Raw genomic sequence first — 22,582 nt, 5'->3', positions numbered from 1 at the left:
CTCCACACTCATATACTCACTCACTCTTTCTCTCTCTCTCTCTCTCTCTCTCTCTCTCTCTCTCACACACACACACACACACACACTCAGTCTCACACATACACAAACAAGCAGACACTGTTGTAACACAAACACATTGCACATGCACACACACGTGTATGCACGTGTGCACACACACTGCAGTGCTCCTGAACAGAATCACAGCTCCACAAAATCAAATTGGCCACTTGGGTAACTCTGGCACGACTGCCCAGATGTGTTTCCTCTACTGCAAGCTAGAATTAGTAGATACAACAGGAATTTACAAAAACCTTATCAGCAAAAAAACATGTATCACCTTTAAATCACTTTGAGAGGATGAATAACTAAACATACAAAGCCATATGGAAAGTATGGAAAGACTTTACTGCCAGCAGAGATTGTATTTGGATTAGAGAAATGTTAATTATCACTTTTTAACTAAGCTAAACATTTAGCTGCCAAGCAATGTACTGTAGTTAGCCATTAACTGCTACTAACTAGGCCACATGTTTTTAGACAACAGATAATTTTAACTTGATTAATCAAGTTGATATGATGTTAACTAACCTAAAATAAATTACAAGATTTGCATGTTTTTTTCACTAAGTGGGGAGTATAAGGCTCAATCACAGGCTGAGAACAGTGTTAGCACAGTGTAAGCGAACAGTGTTAGCCCACTGTTGGCAGCCTTGGAGGCCTTCCAGTCGTCACTTGGGGAATAAAAATCCCTTGTGTGTCTCAAGGAAGATTAATTTGACTCAATTTTGAATTGGGAAAACCAAATTTGAAATTATAGCTAAAAGTTAAATTTAATAATATTAAATTTCAAGCCTTTGCATTCAGAGAGAGAGAGAGAGAGAGAGAAGAAAGAAAGAAAGAAGGAAGGAAGGAAGGAAGGAAGGACAGAAAGAAAGAAAGAAAGAAAGAAAGAAAGAAAGAAAGAAAGAAAGAAAGAAAGAAAGACGCACGGGGGAAAGAGGGTCAGAATCGGACAGAGAGACAGGGACGGTGAGACACAAGTAGAAGTGAGGGAACGGAGCAACAGAGAGAGAGTATGGTCAAACTAATGACAAACTAGGGAGAGAGGAACAGTGTGAGGGATTGAATTAACTTTAGGGAGAGAGGCTAATGAGTCCATGGTGGCTGAGGAAAACACGTCACGTAGGCTGGCTCATCTCATTAATTGTTTAAACCTGCTAACACATTTAATACTTTCTCAAGCTGCCTCCGAGGCCTTCCAGTCCTGCAGGCACACCGGTTCCTGACAGGACCATGGTGCTCTCCTCAGGAAGAAAGCCTACACCACTGTCTGAGAGAGCTAGTCATCCTGGAAGACATGAGAGACCTTTGCACAGACTGAATGGCATTTAGCATCTGCACTCTATATTTTCTGCTGTTTGCCATCATTTCGGCTATGTCAATTCTTCCAGTGTCGTGTCAGGCTTGCTTTGTGGCTAGTTGTCTTGAGTCTAAAAAAAGAGGCGAGATATCGTAGACACTAGATACTGATGAGAGGGTGAAGGCAAGGAGTTGACACTAGACCACAGGAAATAGCTGAAATAGAAGTTGCAACTGGCTCTCCCTCTCTTCATCTTCGCACAGATTGTGGCGCAGTTGTCACTTCATTGTCTGTTTGATGAACATTGTCTGACTGACTTTGGTCTGAGTTCTGAGCCGGGTCTGAAGAGGCAGAGGCGAGGCAAGGACATTATTTCCCCAGAAGTGTGTACTTTCCGTCAGATGAATGATTCATCGGGGCACGTGTTACGACAGGAGAACGTAAAACCAGTAATGTAATGCAAAGTGTAACTGTCAGAGAGATAAGGAGTGCCTACCAGTAGTGATACTCTCAGATAAAGTCTCAGTTGAAGTCTCAAATATCTTATTCATGTGTTTTTTTGTTTGTTTTTCTCTATTTTATAATTTCAACAGACAGAGCTAATGCTGTTAATACTATACTGAAAATCAGTAGTGTATCTGAGGCAACAATACAGCTTTTTGACAGGGTCCTATGTCATTCTTGCTATGATAGCAGTAAATACCTTCTGGCATATATTTCCATAACTAAGGTAATTTTTTGCCATTTTGCGTTGTTTCATTATCACCATACACTTCCGGTATATCTGACAATTTGCCTCAAACACATCAAATCACCAAATTTCATGAAAAGGCCCCACTAAACTCTGAAGTGTCCTCCTCCGATGTGCCCAGAAACAGCCTCTAATAAGTGTTTTATCTTCTCCCTCTCTACTTGATTAAGGCATAATAGGATTCACATGCCCCAAACACTGGTATTGTCCTTTTAACACTGGTATTGGCACAGTTTATTTTCCTCAGCAGGTTATCTGCTTCCTCAGCTACAGCACAGCTGATAGGTGTATTACTCTATAGGCCTAGAGCCCTCATATCATCATTAGTGGTATAAAGTCAGTAGTTGAAAGCTCTAAGAATTACTGTGCTAAAGGTGCGCTGATAAAAGGAAACTTTCAGCCAAGAAAGCTTGACTTACTGCATTTTTCTACTATATGTGAATTGGTTCAATTACTCATCAAGCCACTTGATATGAACATCCCATGTGTCCAAGAGGTAATGTTTAAGGTCAAGTATAAATTTTAGAGACTGATACTATCATCTGTATCTTCAACCTATGGAGTATTTTACTTTCATTGTCTCATTCAAGTGGATGTCAGCCTTCCTCATGGATGCAATGATTTATCGGTCTCTAGAGTGAATCCACCTTGGCATATACAGCACATGAAAGAATGTTAGCTTGAATTATTTTTAATAAAGCCCTTCAGCAGCACTCGTTTCTGATTTCCTACGAGCTGTTGCTCAATATGCATGAGGGAGAAAGGATCCTCACACGCTTCAGGCAACAGCTGATACAAATCATGAATTTGCAGAGACAAGATAAAAGCTAGGAGACAGCATTCTCATTTATGGACACTCTGATTTCCCACTGCTGTTGTAGGAAGCATCCAGTCAATGAGAAAATGTACCCTCTCTCTCTTTCCTCTCTCCTCAACTGCAGCAGCCTCTATCCCTCCTCAACTAGATAGAAATCTCTTCAATCCGATTAACTGCTTTTGGATTTGGCTCACAGGCTGAATAAGCAAAGGAACCTATAGAAAACAAGCTTTGTCTTCCCAATAGAGATCTACTCTTTAAGTGAGTGAGAGTTTATGTGTTGTGTCTGGCACCTGTCAGTGGGCCTGCAGAAGCAGCAGCTTGGATAAATTAAACATGTTATGCTTCATTTGAGCAACTGGCTTACCATCCCCCCATGACCATCCGTTTCTCTAAAGAGAAACCCTCCTAGACTAAAACATAGCAAGCTGTAATGAAAAAAGGAAGAACCAAGAAAAGGCTTATTTCACATGTCTTTGCCAAGGTCTATTGTTTTAACTGAGTCAAATATAATTCTACCCCAGACAATCAATAAATGAACTGTTGATAAAACGTAGCTTCTTGACAGTTGCAAATGTTATCATGTTTCTTAGCAATACACCTCTGCCATGGGGAACCCTATACTAACTTGGCTCTCCTGACTGGTGTAAAATTTGTTCCTCTGGGAAGCAAAAGGGAAAAGGGAGAGAAGGGTTTTTATTTTTCTGACCCTGACCAAACAAAGCCAGACAGACGGGTGATTATGTTGTTTGTTTTCCCATTCACTGACGTGAATGAATATAAAAGCGAATGCCCAGAAAAGATGGAATCTTATTATGTGTCATTTGTATGGTTTCTGCGTGACAGAAGGGAAGAGATGGAACACATTTAGAAGGATAATTGCTTTGGTCAATAATGACGGGTTGCCTGTTTTACATTCCATTATGTGGAGGACGGGCCCTGAGCCGTTTCATCACCGAGAGATAAATAAAAGGACGGTGGAGCCAGAAGAGACCCATATCCCAGGTAAATGAGTGCTTTATGAGGAAGATTAGCACAAATCCCTCACAAACAGAGCATCAGCGCATGTGGGGCGAGGGGCGCTTTCGGATGCAAGCCTTGGCTACCTCCGTCATGCACATTCCCCCGGCAATCAATCAAAGCCCCAAATCTCAGCCACACACATGGACAGGCAGGAGTAGGGGAGACAGTATGACAGCCTACATTGGAAGCTATTGAGTTGAAGAATGGGAGCCTCACCTGACACACAGCCACCCAATTAGGCTCTTGGGATGCAAATATACACACAAGGATGTATGCAGATGTGAGCACACACACACAGTCTCTCTCTCTCTATCTCTCTCTCTATCTCTCTCTCTTTCTCACACTTACACACACACACACACACACACACACAGCTGTGCCTCCAGCCCATATTGTAGCAGCACACTGGAGCATCTGTGAAATAGTATTCTGATTGTATAAACAAGCTCTGAATCGCATCTTCAGAGAGTGCTGCTCATTAAACTCTGTTAACCTGCAGTACTAATATCTGCAGGGAAAGCTGAGTGAGACAAACACACACCTGCTCCACTGGAAATGCATTCCTCATTCCCTCAATGAATGTATAGCTCCTCCCAAACCAGCAGTCAGCACTCCCTGTCACATAGAGATATCCATACACTCTCTCTCTCATACACACATACACACTCCGACAACAAAATACAGATGGCAAAACCACAAAACCCGCATCACAGGAAAGAACCCACAAAGGGGAGGGAGAAGAAGACAGGAAAGACAGAGAGAGGAGAGATCAGAGCTGTGAAGTGGGTGCAGGTGATGGAGAGGCCAGAGGGAGGTAGAGGAGGAGGAGAGGAGGAGGAGCAGAACAGTTTCAAAACACCTGACCCACACAAGTACGGCACATCTGTTCCATGCACCAGTGAGTCCTCTGGTACTGCTGTAGCCCAGGTACACCATAGTAAAGACAACCTGCGCGGGGAGCAAACTACTCATTAATAGAGCCCCATGTCACGTCTCTATGCCAAACACCATCTGTACTCACTCACTCACACACACACCACTGCTTTACCCAGAGCGACCAAAACAAATACACACCACCAACAACTAGTAAAAAATCTTGTTTTTCTTTTTTTCTGCTTTTTTTTTTTTTTTTTAGTAAAATCCAAAATGTGTGACACAACATTTCCTAAACAACCTAATGTCCCAAGACCATGCTTTCAGTGGAACTATTCATAGTCCATTACCTAATAATGCTGTACAGTCCCAGCAGGGCAAGTTTTCATACGTATTGCATTACCAAAGCAATATTGTATTACTGAAACAATCCCAACAGTGTAATCCATGCCACCTGAGCGTCGAAGTGTTTACCATACTGGAATACGGAATGAAGCGGTGTAGAAACAGGTGGGGAGAAAAGGTGCCTGGTACATACCGTTGGGGCTCTCCTCGTCGATGGTCACTATGGTTGCAGGGGGGCCTGACCGGGACAGCTTACACTCTGCATAAGCAAAGAGAAAAGGTAATTTTACGATTGACAAAGAAAAAAAAAAAGTACATTGCAATAGCAAGTACATTACACTTCATGGCAGCTTATGAAAATGACTGCATACTGTGTAAAGTAGAAGAATTACAATTAGCTTGTTGCTGTAATATTTAAGCTACATGGGGTTGAATATATACAGTACTGAATGCGGCAGATAACAATGCAAGGACAACATTGCAAAGACCCCATCTGAAATACAGTAACTTGGAATGTAAATATTTCATCGCTCTGAGGGAATAAACCTCAGCAGAACGTCTGTTCTGTGTCTATCTGTCATGCCATAAGCTGTCACACTGACACATCTCTTTATAAATGGTGGTATCAATGACTGCTACTGTACGACGATGGACAAGAATGGACTGTACGACACTGACACAAATGCAGACAAACAGGGTGGTCGATGCATGTGGCGACATCATAAGCAGAGCGTTGACTAGATCAGCTTCACAGATGGAGGGTCACAACAGCTAGACAGTATGAGCACATGAGACACAGGTAATGGCAGCTCGACAGACAACGCCAGATGGGGCAGAAGGAGAGGTGGAGAGGATGGGAGGGGAGTGAGGGGCTTGTGCCGAGGGAGGAGTGAGGAGGTGCTGCAAGGCAACACGCTCAGCGACTGAAGTGAAGGATGTTCAACATTAAATGTGAGTCTTTCCATAGGGGAGGGAGAGAGAGAGAGACAGACAGCGAGAGAAGAAGAGAGAGAGAGAGAGAGAGAGAGAGAATGCAGAAATAGAATAAAATGAAAGGAAAATGGAGACAACGGATGTTTGCCCTCTTACCCTCATACTGCCAGTCTGAAGGGGTCAGGGGTTAGTGGAGCCAGAGGGAAGCAGAGCAGAAGCATGAAATAAAAAAAAAGCATGAAACAGTTGGTTGAGGGAGAGCTCCGACGTTAGAATAGAAAAAAAAGACCATTAGAAAAAACGACAGAAGGGAGAGGAAGACAGAAGGGGGGTGGGGGAGGAAAGAGGAGTCTCCACTGGAGAAATAGTGAATGTTAGTGAACCACAAACAGTTACAAACATGGCCAGCAGATCTCTCCTCGCTGCCAGCAGCTGCCGGCTGACATTATTCCACATGAGAGGTAGTGGGGAGCATTGCAAACATGAACCAACTGCAAAACTAAAACACTTTTTCGAGGTAAATGAAGTGTTAGTGTGTGTTCCTGGAAAAGGCATAACAGCGTGACAGAACACTGGAACCCATACACAAGTGAGTCAGAATAGTCTCTTTCTCTTTCTCAATCTCTCTCTCCCTCTATCTTGTAAGATATGGAGACACAAGCAGCCTGCTGTCAGGTGGTGTCCTGTTACATTACATGTAATCAGAGAGGGACAGCAAAAAACAGACGGATATTGACACCACATCAACAGTCATCGCTCTAGGGTTTCCCAGCAGCCTTCTGTTGCCGAACTTCAATTGCGCATCTAAGCACCTGTTGCCAGGTGCAAAACAGTGGATAGTTTTCCTATCAAATATGCATGCCCATGAGCCCTTCACTAATGTGGAGGTTTAAAAGCGCATATTAATCAGAGATAAAACCCCAGGATGTAATGTTGCTCTAATTTTAATTAAGGCTGTTTCCAAAGCGCAGGTACGCATGATAATTAGCAATTAAATGGCAAGGAAAACCTGAGGCCACAATATGGAATATTTCATTCAAATCATCAATTGCATATTCATTTCCTTGTTCCTTCCAATTTGAGTTTGTTTCAGGAACTGGTCAATGTTCTTTTGAAATGCGTCAAGTGTAAAGAGGTTATCCAGAGGCGGCGTTTTACATCCATGTAACGCATTACAGCTTTGCTCCATATTGCACAGGACTGGGAGTGTGAAAATCCATTCTCAGTAGAAAAGAATCTGCTGGGAAGCACACAGTACCTTCCCTAATCGAAAATCCTTTGGGAGTAATTCTCAATGCATACTCACACTGCACTGCTAATTTCTATGGTGTACTCACTATTCGGGTTTTGAGTTGCGTGATTTTATAGCAATTAGAACACCTGCACCCATCTGCTGAAGAAATAGCAGGATGAGGGTTTCCTTTAATAGCGACAAAATGATCAGAGCAAGTGGGTCACACCTAGCAATCTGAGACATAAACAACATGCAACATCAAAATAAGTATGCAAATCTGCTCTGAGAGAATATACTCTCTGTGTGAAGTAGAAAGAGTGTGTGCATAGGTGTGTGTGTGTGTGTGTGTATGTGTGCGCATATGTGGTGTGTGTGTGTGTGTGTGTGTGTGGAATAAAAGTTACTTGCAGAGAAGCCTCACTCATTTTGAGAAGCTTCTTAAAGGATCACAGGGAGTCTGTTCTGTTAGTTTTGTATATGTGTGTTCAATGTGTGTGTGTTTGCGTGTGTGCACGCGGGTGCATGTGTGTGTGTGTGTGTGTGTGTGTGTGTGTATGTGTATGTCTAAGTGGTAGTTGTGGCAGTGGGAGGGGAGGATGTCAAAAGACTGCTTTGAAGAGAAAAGGCAGAACCAAGCAGAGATGAAGAACAATACCTCCTTTTGCAGTGCTAACGGTCCCCTAGTGCGATCAGAACACCAACACACACACCAAGGCACAGAAACACATACACGCACAGCCATATGAACACACACACATATACACACATACATACACACACACACAAACAAACACACACACACACGCGCACTCCTAACAACGTCTGCTCAGAGTCATGTTGACTACAAAGCCAAAATGGTCTCAACCTCTTGCTACGTTTACATATTTTAGCAGCTGGTGTTATTTTTGAGTGACATTCTTCATCGAGGTTTCCTCCCGTTGAGACAACCTCCTACAATAACTGGAGAGTATCACAGATGTTTCTCTAGCGCTGCCCCATCCCTTGGCTCTCTGGGTTCATACAAGCAAGCGTGAAATAGTCATGCCAAAACTCCTAAATACCGCTGCCTGCAATGCTCTTCAAGGTAATAATACGGCATGAAACCTATAGTGTTACAGTGGATATACCACACACACACACACACACACACACACACACACACGATTGGAAAGCTGCTTACAGACTTATCCACTTATCTGGCAGACCAGGACCAATCCTAAAAAACGACATTCTTGAGTCAGGAGGCATAGAGTGGGTTAACTTGGCTCAGAAGGGGAAAATGGTAGCAGAGCCAGAGAAATGGCATTATACATTGTGGTGCAACAGAAGGGTGCTGTTTCAGACTGCAGAAGAGAGCACAGCTTTTCCCACAATGCTGTGGAGTATATCTCTGACACGCAGAGTAACATGGAAAAACAGGATGAGGATAGAGGATAAACAATACATCAAATAACCAAGAACGCTGAGAGAAAGAGAGAGGATGAAGAGGAAAGGAAAATATTCACACACATTTGTGCGTACAGGAAAGGGCACAACACACACACACACGCACACACACACACACACACACACACACAGACACAGACACAAACAAGCAATCTGGGGGAATGTAGAGATTTGAAGCAATTGTTTTACGTGATTACCAGTAAAAATCAATACAGCGCAGAACAGCAGGAGAACTGGGTGGAGACACAGTTAACACACAGCTCAGGGAGAGAGGTATGCAACTGCATGGGACCACATACTGAGCATGTGATCTCCAGTTACAAAAGGATGCTGTAATGAAATTTAGATTTCCAACACGTCTGCTAATCAGGCTTGAGGATGATTTTCCATGGTAATCAAATTCAAGAATGGAATCGAGTGTGACTGGATCCACACTGTTCTAAATGGCTGTAGGTCATTTGTGGCTGTAGGGATACACTGCATTACTTGACTTCCTCTTTACAACTTTCTTCTTTGGGTTAAAGCTACAATATGCAAATTTTGACATCAAAATAACAATAAATAAATAGGATACAGGCTATGATACATCAGTCTGGGTCTGTGTGTGACCCTGTGTGCACATATGTAAATCCCTTTGCCTGAAATTGGCCATTGACCAAAACCATTAGAAAACAGGAAGCCGATGGTGGAGCAAATACATAGCCAGGAAGAACTAGCAAGGTGTGCTAATGGATTATGAAGATAAAGAAGCTTAAGTGGCATACAATTTCTCATTTACTAGATCTAGAAGTGTAGTGGTTACCACTGTGGCCATGGAAACTCAGCAGCAGTTTTATTTCAAGGTTGAAATGAGTCAACGGGTCAACAGTGAGCGCAGTTATGAGAGTGTGAGACTGGCCTTTCAGAGACAGGTGTCATGGCAAACATGACGCTCTAAAGACCTCAGCGATCAATCATTCGGCATGACTAATGCCAGTACAGTCCATTTTCAAGTCCATTGAGCCTGGACTGTGACAAGAGCAACACAAGGGACAATGTATTCCAGTGGCAGCACAGTTTGTGTAAAAAGTGCAGTGGTACTGAGAATGAAGCAACTATTTTATGTGGTAGATCAAAGGGTAAGCTTGATGTCAAATCTTCCTTCGAGGCCAATTACCAATCTTTTTGTAATAAAAATAAAAAATCATTATCAAATGAAATACTGAGCAATGTAACAATTCCCTTAAAGACATACTGAGTAGGATTTTGCTGCTTGTGGCTTGTAAACACAACTTTCAAAGTTGACCCCTCCTCCCTGCAGTTGCCAGAATGGTAAAAACCTGTAAAAACCTGTAAAAACCTGTAAAAACCTGTAAAAAAGTACAGCGAGGCAAAACGCCAAGCAGACGAGGCTTGTTCCAAAACGAGAGTGAATCTGGGGTTTGCTTTCACGCGTTGGAGAATATTTAAGGAGAGGATGGGGATGAAAAGCAACGCAGAGTTGGCCTGTTTTCTGTTGGAAAGGTAGGTGCCGGTTAGCTTAGCTGCAGCTTTTCTACTACAACGAAGCTACGCTAACAATAGCTAGCCTCCAGTTCACGATACACACTAGCTCTGACCAGTTGCTCTGTTTTAGAGTTCAAGACGGCTATCGCAGCCAGCGTGGGTTTTAGATATAAAACGATTTAGCTGTGGATGAGCATGGACCATAAGTAATGATTGAGTAGGATAATTTTTGGGTGAGTTTATGCTATTTCAAGGGGGAAAATCCTGCTCAGTATGCCTTTAACATGTAATATCTATCCTTAACATCACAAATGCTGCTGAGAGCAAACAACTCAACTGTCAGAATCAGAATCAGAATCACAATCAGCTTTATTGGCCAAGTATGTACACATACAAGGAATTTGACTTTTTTCGCTGCTCTCAATGTACTTACACAGAATAAATATACAGCTAAAAACAAGGACAACAAAATGAACAGAGGTAAACCTAAACATCTAACTACTATGTACAAATATGCATATATATAAAAAAGTATATATATATATATATACACACATATAACAACACTAGGACAATAGTGCAATGGTGCAGAGTGCAAAGATGCTGGAATAAATATGGAGTTGTTGGTGTAACAGGTCGGTGTTATGTCAAAAACCTAACATCTCTGTAGCGCTCACATTAAACGACCCTCTTTCCTGTAGCTTCTTGTCTTACCGCCGCAGCAGTGCACACACTAAACAATGTGGCACAGATGGGGGGGTCAGACATCAAAAGATTCTTCACTTAGATTTGGTCGTGGGGGATCTCGATAGCCCCGCGCTTCACAAAAACAAACATAAAACATGACTTTGTTTTTCACTTGATTGTGCTAAAATGGAGCTTGAGAAGGAAGAGCAACTCACTGCTCACTGTGTGTGCACTCATTTGTGCCAATAAAGAAAAAAAGCCAAATTTGGAGGGGGGAATGGTGGGGGAGATGCAGGCAGCATGGGTTGTCTGTTCTGCAGAGAGATTTGGAAGCAAATTATAAAGCAATCAACATAACTAGCTAGACTGTGCCTTGTTTGATGTCCATACTGTGTATCTAGTATTGTCTAGGGAATACCATTCAAAACCAATAATTTATATACATTTTCTGCCTCTCTACCTGGTTCCCTTGTGTGCATGGAGATTTTGTCTCAGATTTAAAGAAACTTGTCTGGAACGGCTAAATTTTGCCTAAAGTCGTGTAGTGTGCACCTGGCTTTCACTCAACACAGAAGATCACGATTCGTATATTTTACCAGCCTTTATGATAAACTGTCTGTGTTCACTTTCCCACTCCTCAGCAGATACTCAACAAGCATTTGTTCAGTTAATCTCAGGGAACATTGCTTTTTAATGACCTGATCACTCTGTTCACAGTAAAATGAGTATAGGGTGGGGGGTGGGGTGAAGTCAGCGGTTTAAAATGGGGGGAAATACAAATGCAACAAGCAGCATTCAATCACTAATTGGTAATCAGGGCACTGTACATTTCAGGAGCTTAATCCAAAGACAATCAAAATTTTCTAATTTTGACCTCAGGGTAATTTGCTCTCATTTAAAAAGATCTTCTCCCTAATCAACCAACCAATTTTGACTTGAAGCCGTAAAACTTCAATTACAAAATGTGTATTGCTTGTCTCACAAAAGAATCTGGTGGAAAAAATGGATACAGGCAAGTTTTCAATCAATTTGTTAAGGGTTCATGACAGATGGGAGCAACCTTCTTCCACCGTACACCTGCGAAATTTGATTAGGCAGGATAGAAAGCTGGGCAGAATATATCACAAGGTAATTTGTCTATGATGTATTCCAAACACACAATACCATTTCAAATCAATAGTGAAAATGACCATCACAATGTTCTACAGTACCTGTAAGATGCTTTTTTTTGGCACCTTTCATTATTTCTCTTCCCAGTTGTTTTTGAGATATAATTTACTATAGTCAACTGGAAGGTATTTTGAAGGAATGCAAAGGGTATTGTGAGTAATCCCAAATTGGAGCAAATTAAAGCATGAAACAGACCATTGGGGCTACGTGCTATATGCTATAGCAAAGGTGTATTCTTATTTTTTTATGTGTTGGTCCAGGCATAGTATCTTCAACATCGCAAACCTTCAAATGAGATGGCCTAAGACACAGACAGCCGCCTCCATGCAATTTAATTCTTTACAAGGCAGCTCATCGACCGCTACATTACTGGAGCAGTGAAACAAGGCCCTGGCAAGATGAATGCTGTTCAATGACATTTAGTTTCAAAAGACATTTTTACCTGCCACTCGATTCAATAGCCTCTGCCTTCCTGTGGCTTCATCTGCAAAAGCACCTTTTTAGTAACCAATAAATCAAAGTGCTGCAGCTCTCTGGGAGTCAAGATCTTAAAAACACACTTTAAAGGACAGCCAACCTAATAAGTAGCATGGTCTGGCAGGCTGCATTGTCTCAATCAATCTGGCACACCTTTACAACAAACTAGTGGCCTACACAGAACCAGAGGCATCTTATTCAAACATATGCAAATCATTTCATATTAACAAACTGCAAGGCAAACACATCTGTTCTCTCCAGATATGGACAGTTTCTCACAAAAAAAATTGTCAGAGAAAGAGAGAGAGTGAAAGAGGGTTCAGAGAGCTTGAGAGAGATAAAAGAGAGTGAGAGAAAAGAGATTCTTGAGTAAGGCAGGAGCAATGAAGAGAAAAGCAAACCACTTCTCTCTTGTCCTTTGGATGGATGGCTTACTGCCAACTCAACACAAGGTTCCTCCAATCATAAAACCTCTTATACATCCATATGCACTCATAAATACTCCTGCCCTTTAATATAAATATCAGGCCATATGTGATGATGAGGAATTGTCTAACAGAGCCTGCGGAACGTCACCCTTCTTGAGCCAAGGACAGGGGAATCTGGATGAGGTAATTTCTCCGATGCCAGCCACTGTGGCCAGTAGTCCACCTGAGGGAGGATTGTCTGCTAACCTCTGGTCTGACCAGCATCCACTTAAAATACTGCGGGGTTAGAGGTTAAAGTTATGACCCATCCCTGAAGTGGCAGGCTGCCCAGGAAAGGGATGAGTGGAGACAGAGCAAACAGGGACACTTTTTTAATTTCCCAGTTGGCTCGATAGAGTTTATTTTGCATGGAACAATGTCCAATGGGGCAGAAGGGCACTCTGGGACAGGTCCAGCAGGGGCTGGCACAGGATGGTGAGAGAGACACAGAGGGCACCTGTCCAATGACACACATTGCCAGTTAATGGCTGCTCACGAGCAGACAGCAAGTCAAAGCAGATGAACGCACTCTGTTATAATGGGGGAGACCGGGCTGTGTGTAGCGAACGCACCCACATCATCATTGTCATCCCACATCTGGAAAGGCCCTTTGCGAGCCTCTTCCCTGATAACAGATCAGTAGGTTGGGGGGAGGGGGGGGTTGGATCCTACAGAAGGCCACTGACCTCTCTGTAAATTACTTCATTCTCACTCCTCACAGATGGTACCAAGAAAGAGACTCGGTAAACAACCATAAAACACCAACACACAGCCTTGTCTCTGATAAGCCCTAGGCACCAGAGAGTCTGAAATGACACACATCGGAATGTTCCCAAAATCAGGAGAAATCTTTGATACAGACTCATGAAACCTTGGGTATCACATTGCTGTGGACTCTAATGCATATATCTTATTTTGCGTGTAACTGTGATGTTTTATATAACAGTTATTCAATTTAATTTCTTCATCGCCACATGGAACTTAGATAGCCGTGTTTAATATCAAAATGCTCCGAAATTTGCGCGGAATGTAATGATGTTACGACGGTAAATTATATTGCATAGATCTGGGAGTCAAAACTAATGTTTTGTGCATATGTAATGAGATTTTTCCGGCCGTAACACTAGACACACACACAGCCCACACACACACTCCCTTACCCATCATAACAAAACCACATGTACACATGCCCAACGCGGATTTCACACCTACGTGGTCATGAACACATTACAGAGAATCTGCATAACTTTGTCTCTAAGACTTGTCTCAGAGATTTGCCTCAACATCAGCTCCACGAGCCAAGAAGAGAATCTGCTCCATCTTCCAACTGGTGAAGTGTGCCTGCTGCATCTGCCTCACAAACACACACACAAACACCTGTTCTGTGTATGTGACCCTTACCTGCTGCAACACCGCTATTCAGCTAACTCGCTGAATTCAACTCAGAATAACCGTCGGACCCGCTGGGTCTGCGAATGCTTTGAGAGACCGGCTCATCACTCGTCCAGAACCTCCAGGGTGCGTCAACATTGAAATACCCACACACCACTCTGTCCAACTCGCCAACTGTGCAGCCTACGCTCTCTGCCCTGCTGCGGCCCTGCTGAGTTTAACTCCGAATCGTCGTTGGATCTTCATCACCTACCAGGAGCCCATTGAGCCGAGATTCTTCACAGCCTCCTGACCTCTGCGTGCCTCATCTCCCTCCGGACCTGTGTGATCATTGTCCACTGGGCATCATCCATGCACTACACATACGTAGTTACTCCACTACATGACACTCCATATCACATCTCATGCATTTATTGGGTTCCCTATAATTAGCACCTCAACGCTCTGCAAGTCTATGCACAATCATACATAGCTCCGTTACTCAAGTGATTATTCAGTTTGTTCAGTGTTTTCAGATACTCATAGTGTCGCCCCTTTATTCCCATCTCTTAGCTGGTTCATATCTTCCATCGTTCAATTTATGCAATTGTGTATGTTGATTTCATTATCATTAGTGTACTTGCTTCAGCAAGTCATACTTATATACTCGGATTTACTTCTATTTTATTATTTATTCTTCCGCCAAATTTTTGGACCTTAACTACTTTTGAATCATTTAAGCTATCAACGGCGTTCAAACTTTAAAAGGTAGTTTGCTCCGGTATAGATGAGGGGGACTCGTCCTCTTCTACGCGGGCTCTATTTTTTTCACTGGAAGAGGTGCCAGCATGCTCTCTTGTCGAGGCAACGTTAACAACCGAAAAATATCTTTTCATTTTTGTTTTTTGGCCTTAGCTTCAGTTAACGTTGGCTGTCCTGTCACAAAACCGGACTAACTTTACCACTTTTCCCTCCTCCACCACATCCTTGACAACGCGTCCTTGACAACGCGTCCTTGACAACGCGTCCTTGACAACGCGTCCTTGACAACGCGTCCTTGGCAACGCTCTCTCGGGCACTCCTGTTTGGTAGGCTGTTGCAACGCTAGTTTATGCTGCTGATTTTACAAATCTCAATGATAATAATGCAACGAGTGGATTACTATTTATCTTCGCACAGAATAATTTTTAATAGCAAATGCGAGCAAAACAGTCGCACTGTACAGCCCTGCAATTGGCCAAAGAGGGGAGTGGCTTCTCACAAAAAGGAATATAATTCCCAAATGGATTAATGTAGTGATTAATGTTTGTGTGCCTATCAGCAGACATAAGTAGAGGCAAACCATCCATTATTGGCCCAATCAAACAACATGGGGGCACCAGAGAGTTCATTTTCAGTTTAGACATACATAACCGCCCAGACAATTTTTCCAAAACTTGGTACAGTGGTAGAAGTGGAGCCCTAATGGCCACTGAACAAAAAGTGCTGATTGGCCACGTGGTGTTGAGATAATTGGCTAAAATGCTTCAAAGTGCTAGAAATTGAACAGGCCTATCACATATCTCAATACATGTCCCATTTCAGGTACAGTAATGACAATTTGTACATCTCCTGATGTGAAACAAGTTGGTAATGGGGCATGGAAGAAATACATTTTTGGTGAAAATCCGACATTTGGAGCTGGCATATATTGATGAAATTGCATATTGTTGGTGGAGGTATGAGCTCTACTGAGTGCCACCTAGTTATTTAATAGATATAATAGAGCCAGATGTTTTTCAAAATGTAATTTCAAATTTAGATTTGGTGTCTCCAGCAAGAAAAACAAAAAAAGTACATATTTTGGTGTTTTATCCATTGAAAAACATAGGGACAACCAACCCCACACTTTGTGACAACCAACCCCATAGTTGGAGCTAGTTGTTCACCATGGGGGGCTAGTTGACACAATGTCATAACTAGCCCCGACTGTGTCTTTGAAGTTCAACTCAAAAATTTTAGCTGATTTTGTGAGATACACTGACTGAGAAATCCACGAGAGCCAAAAGTGGGACAACAAGCCCCCGCCCCCCCTATCTGAATATAACATGAGGGATTAAACCATTTTATATGTGCCATGAAGACTATGCTTGCCAGAAATTTTACCCCTCACTCACCTCACCAGCAATATGCATTTCCCTGTGCAAAGCAATGGAAGCCAAGCATCTGAATCCAAGAATCATTAGTTTTCTTTACATAGAAGGAAATGTTGCAGCTTTGATGTCATGCTATTGCTCTGCACCAAGGCAACACATCTGACACAGTTACAAACCAATAAGACTCACAGGTAGTCATAATAATTAACACTCAAGAATTAAAATAGATGAGCTGAATTCAAGACAACAAGACTCTCAGGAATGAAGGTTATTCTGTGATGTTCTTATTGTAAAGAAACAACAAACTCACAGCATGCCCACTTACATTTAGCAACACATGGCCATTCAGCCATCCACCATTCCCCCACTTGAAAGAAAAACAGCAAAATCAGTGTGGAAATGGCCATGTGCCTATATGTCCCCTTACAGCATGTCTATTTCGGCACAGTGCAATCTCACAAATTCTGGTCATCTAGAAGTGCAGGCATCTCTGTAATGGCTCTTCTCTGTAGTTGTGTGTATGTACTTTTTTCTTCAGAGTCACAAGAAAGGGAGAGTGAGAGTAGGTAGGAAATGTATAGAGAGATGGAGGCAGAGAGAGAAGAAAGGGTGAAAGGGTGACTGTTACTGGAAAGGGAGTAGGACTAGAGAAAGTAAAAGTGATGAAGTACGTCAGAGAGATGGAAGCGGGCATGTACAGTACCTCATCTGTGACTGATAATGGAAGAGAGGAGGGGATTACGTTACTGATGTGTAATCCCTTGGGGAGTCTCCCCCTCCTGCCCTCTAACACTTTACCCTCATTCCTGCCCATCCTTCTCCCTCTGTGAGGTTAACAACGCTAGCAGGAGGGCGAAGGTTGCAATCACACTCCCAGTGAACTGTTCAGCGCTCACAGGCTCACGTACTGAGCTCCGGTATGGGCCGGTAAGTCCAGGCCCCAGGCAGCATTGGGCCCAGTCTTACCCAGAGAGCCCCCTCCCTTCTTGGGCCGCCCGGAGCCTGATTACAGCCTGCTGGCGGGCAGATTAAAACCCCTTCCCCCAGTCACTCCACTGCTCCCCTACTCCACAGGCTTCTGCTGCAGCCAGACACAGTCTGCACATCTGGCCCCTAATCAGACAATCCCAAAAATAGACAAACAATCGTGGTCCAGAATGAATGTGAGGTGCAGATGGAGAGAGAGAGATTGAGAGAGAGAAAGAGGGGGAGAGAAAGATGGAGAGAGTGGAATTGAGAGAGGCGGAATTAGTGCGAGAGAGGAAGGTGGGCTGATGTCACATGGAAGAAGTGTCCACAGGCTTATTAACTAATCCACACTTCACCACACACACACACACACACACGCACAAATACTACTGAATGTAGATTTGTATATGTGTGTGGGTGCGTGTACGTGCATTGGTACGTCATCTGGATTTAGCAATGAAGGGATTTGGGGGTATGCACAGTGTTTGTCTGTCTGTTGTGATCCAGATTGAGGTTTGACCTTTCATTACCCTTCGTTAAACTGCGGGGCTTGCCGGTCTCCAATGACAGCTGGGATTGACGGGACACGCACGGGTTAACGAGGGCAACACTGCAGTATTCAGACACACATATGTGAAGTCAGAGATGTGTGACTGCTGAGAGAGACCGTCTGAGCATAAGGTGGAGTCAGAGTCAGATGATCTGAGGTAAGGAGGAGAACATGAAAGGATGACGGAGGAGGGAGAGGATTATTGATGAAAAATGAGAGAGCAGCAGAGGAGCGAAGGAGAGGGAGGGGCAGAACAGAGCCAGGACATGAGAGAGGAGAGAGACGGAAGAGAGAGATGGAGAGAGAAAGCGTGACAGAGAGGAGGAGAGAGAGAGACAAGTCACTGCATTTTCTCACATTGTGTTCATGTTCACAAGATTTGTTATTAGTCTTCATGATAAGTGATCTGTTTGAGTGGACTAAATGAACTAAATGACTGTTTCCTGAGAGACACTGTGACTATCAATGCCAATGATACATCATTCCACAGTTCAATGCCATTTTATATCACCAGTTGCTATTTTTATTTGATAGACAGACAACAAACAGGTTGTCACAGCCAAGAGCCAAGGGCGCTTCGAGGTGGGCAGACCGGGGAGATTTATGGGTGAGAAGATGAGGGATGTGGTGGGAGTGTGTGTGTGTGTGTGTGTGTGTGTGTGTGACGGATGCTGAAAATCCCTGCTCAAACCAAGATCATCCCTAGGTGACACTGAGCGGCAAAGGGAGGCAACAACAACACCCCCACCCCTCCTCTTCATGCCAAAACAGCGACACAGATATTCACTCTCTTACTCTCTCTCTCTCTCCCCTCACTCATTAAACTGTGACACTGTGGGGCATTCGCTGGCACACTCTGATCCGATCCGGGCTCATTTGCAGGCAGTGTAGCTATCACTAATTCCTACCTGCCCCCCCCACCCTCTCCCCCTTCCCATGTAATTATCCATGTCTGCAACCAGTCAAATTACAGGCGGCGGCCACATCCATAATCAGTGGGCTGAAAACCCCCTTATTACATAGTCAGAGGACACTGTCAGATTCATCAAGAATGCCAGGGACGGAGGGGTGCCAGGACAGTATGTGATCATACTAATAAAGCAGCCGTTTGATGTCAAAGATCAATGTTATTGCATGGGGCAGATGGGAAATTTGGAGACATTTAAAAAGTATTGTGCTGTCTTTGTTTTGGTTTTCATCTGAGCATCACACAGACAGATAATTTCCTAGCCTGATCCTCATTTGCATGTTTTCAGGCATACATATTTAGATAAAAGGAAACAAGGAAGCTATTTCTCCAAACAAATGCGGCACCACAGTCAGTTTCAGTCATTTTCTTTAACATTCTGATTTCCTTTATTATTATGATTCTACCTATTGTTGTTACATTAAATGTAAAACTTTTTAACACTGTTTTAGATGAGTGCTGAATAGATATTATTAGTTTTTTTCTTGTTATTCTTCTTATTATTGTATTAGTAGCTCTAATCATAGTACTAATATACAAAAAGTCCTTTTAAAATGGCATGCTCCACATGGATTTGTCCCAGTCCAGCTTAACCTGCTACTTACTGTGATGTCTGAATATTAGGAAAAGAGGACAGGACATTCAGCAAGTTATCAGTTGTAACAGTCATCAGTTGTAATATTAAGTCTCTTCAATACATAATGTGTAGTGCAGCATCAAACATTGCATATGCACAGACAGGTGCACGTGCGCGCACTCTCTCTCTCTCTCTCTCTCTCTCTCACACACACACACACACAAAACCAAAGTGTGCATTAGCTCACACATAAAATCTCACAAACAAGCAAACACAAGTTTCTTTAAGTGGGAATTAACTTTCCCTCAAGGTGACTGAACCCAATTAATGAGGATGATTTGTATGTCAGCCAAAACCATATGAAGCTGTGATGAATAGAGGCTTTAACAGAATTACACCTTAGTGTGCTTCACCAAGGTAAAGCCATGCATTAACAGGGGGACAAAGCCATCACAAGTTGCAAAAGAAAGTACCCACAAACCCATATTCCACGGGGCTATTCTGAGTTCCAAGGCTGTTATGTTTTGGGTCAGTGGTTTCCTCACTCAACACAACAACACTTATCTGTTAATGCGCTCAGAGCCTGGGAGTGAGACTTCATCCAAAAAGGAAACCACAAGGCACTCGTTCACCTTCAGAGGGTCAGTCAGTCATAAGGCAATTTCTCTGCCAAAATGATATCATATAAAGCCATAAAGGAAAAACTCTATAAAAAAAATCTTAATTTGAATGACAAAGTAATGGCAGAGATTATACCGTTATCTGAAAATGCTTTTACATTAGTGATTTTGTCAAGGAAGGCAGGAAGGAAGGGAGAAAGGATAAAAAGAAGGAAGGAAGGAAAACAGAGAGCAGGGAATGTGCTACTTTGAAAAGTACAGCATCTTACTGTAAGGTTGACCTTAGCCTCCGTACATCTTGTAAGCTCACCATAGGCACTGTCTTTAAAGAACTGTCAATCTTTCAAAGTTAAAATTCACTTTTAACTGGCATCTGCTAAAGTCGATGAGTTGAAACTATAAATACAAAGATTCTCTCTGTAATGTGGGAACTTGAACAGGAAAACTACAAGGAGAATCCTCTTAGCAAGCTCAGTGAAGTGTGTAGGGAGATAGCCGGATTTACAGTATGCACTCTCTTTAAATAATGTCTTTTGAACAATATTATGTAAATTTGGATAGGAAGATTACAGTGAAAGCAAACTGATTTACACTGTAGCAGCATGCAGGATATTCACAGCCCACCTGAGAGAAACATCTCTACGGTCCTCCTTCAAGTAAATGGAAAAAGATTTTTCTTGACCTCTCAATGGCATTTCAATCAAAGCCTTTATAGATGTTTGGCAAGTCTACAACTATGCATCGGCTTGAACCAAATCTATAATCTCTACTGCAATACATTTGGACTATGACCAAAAACGATCATCTTCACTATCACTGAACACAAAATGTACATTAATCGCATGAATAGAATAATACAGCCTATCTGCTCTAGGGATTAGTAATAGTATCTACAGTAAACTTCATATTTACTACAGAAACCATTCACATACAGTATTCAGTCTTGAAGAAATGTAGCATTTCTTTCCAAAATCTATTAAATCTATTTTGGGAAGAAATGCAAAATGTCCAATCATATTCTGCAAGTAAAGGCCTTGGAGATAGTCATTAACTTCAAAAAAATATTTCAAAATGACTTTTACTTCTACTCCAGCAATCATTTAGCAAGAGTGTGTAACATTATTCAAATGGTTCACACCGCAGTTTGGAACATAATTAATCAGTAACAATAGTTTTATGCTGTTATGTGATTGGCTTTTCCACCCCGCTGGCCTACCAACAGAGAAAAGAGACATTTTCTTTTATACACAAGTTTCCTCTCGGCAGTGCAGCAACAGTATAACTGGAGAAGGGGGGGGCCTGAGGGTGATCGCCTTAGTGCTGGCTGTCTGTACCTTCTGTGTCCTGGCCCCAGCTGTGGGTTAGCAAAGAGAGGATTGCCATGCCTGTCCCCAGCCATCTGACGAGCCACCACCCCCGTCGCATCTTCTGTCAAGCCTTATTGCCTGCCCACCTGGACAAAAAAAAGAGGGAGAGAGGATTTTTCATTCATTTCTCAGAGAGCCCTCCAGGCCTCATGCATTTACAGCTGGGACCCACACACACACACCAAGCATGCAAAAAAGAACACACACACACACACGCACACATACACATGTACCTACAGCTTTATCAGTAGGCTAGCAGCATCATTTTTCAAGAACACATTAAACTCAGAATGCAACATTGCTTATCGTAAATAACATAATCCACTGGATCGACCTGATTTCATTCAGTTGCTTTTGCATTACATCAATACAATATTCCAAATCATATTTTTACTCCAATTTACATTCTGATTTGAATAGGGTTATTGTCATCAATATATTTGCATTGTAGCCCGATTCTCTTATCCAGAGCAACTTAGAATGATTGCAAGCTTAAATTCCTAAATCACTAACATCAAAGCAACCAATAAAGAGCACAATGGTCAGGGTTATTGTTCCTTGACAATATTCTTGTGACTGAAGAATGACCATAGAAGAGAGAAGTACTGTGTTCTCAGACAGACAATTGATTAAGTCCACTGCCTGTAAAGCCATGTGTTCCTCTGAGTCCAGCCAGAGCTTTCTCCTCTATAATCTCCATTTTCTCACTGTCTAGATAAGGCGAGTGAACTGTTTGCGTTTATAATTTCATGACAAATAAAGGCTTTTACTTTCCCACAAAAGATCAGCTTGACAGAGACACACCTGTATGCACAGACATTGTGTCAGCTCCATACATTATGCCGGTGGCTGGACTTACTACTGATAGACAGGATTTAAATGCGGCGATTCAAACTGTAGTGAAAATTATATACAAAGCAGCGTGTGCAGATTGTGTGTTGAGCTATGTTGTGCACTG

At 42.6% G+C, this 22,582-nt stretch overlaps 1 protein-coding gene across 3 annotated transcripts in view; it reads right to left on the bottom strand.

The window, feature by feature from the left end:
- The window catches only part of LOC139929191 (protocadherin-15-like), a 140,296-nt gene extending 118,614 nt beyond the window's left edge, over positions 1-21,682 (bottom strand). For all 3 annotated transcript variants that reach the window (XM_071922011.2, XM_078288689.1, XM_071922010.2), the window contains exons 1-3: positions 21,592-21,682; positions 6,259-6,273; positions 5,363-5,428 (exon numbers count right to left, since the gene is read on the bottom strand). In XM_071922011.2, the coding sequence (XP_071778112.2) occupies positions 5,363-5,428; positions 6,259-6,273; positions 21,592-21,682 (172 nt within the window). The remainder of the gene's footprint in view (positions 1-5,362; positions 5,429-6,258; positions 6,274-21,591) is intronic.
- Positions 21,683-22,582: the final 900 nt, after the last annotated feature.

Source organism: Centroberyx gerrardi, chromosome 15, assembly GCF_048128805.1.
Source record: "Centroberyx gerrardi isolate f3 chromosome 15, fCenGer3.hap1.cur.20231027, whole genome shotgun sequence".
NCBI classification, from domain to species: Eukaryota; Metazoa; Chordata; class Actinopteri; order Beryciformes; family Berycidae; genus Centroberyx; species Centroberyx gerrardi.
This window is presented reverse-complemented; position numbering and strand designations above follow the sequence as displayed.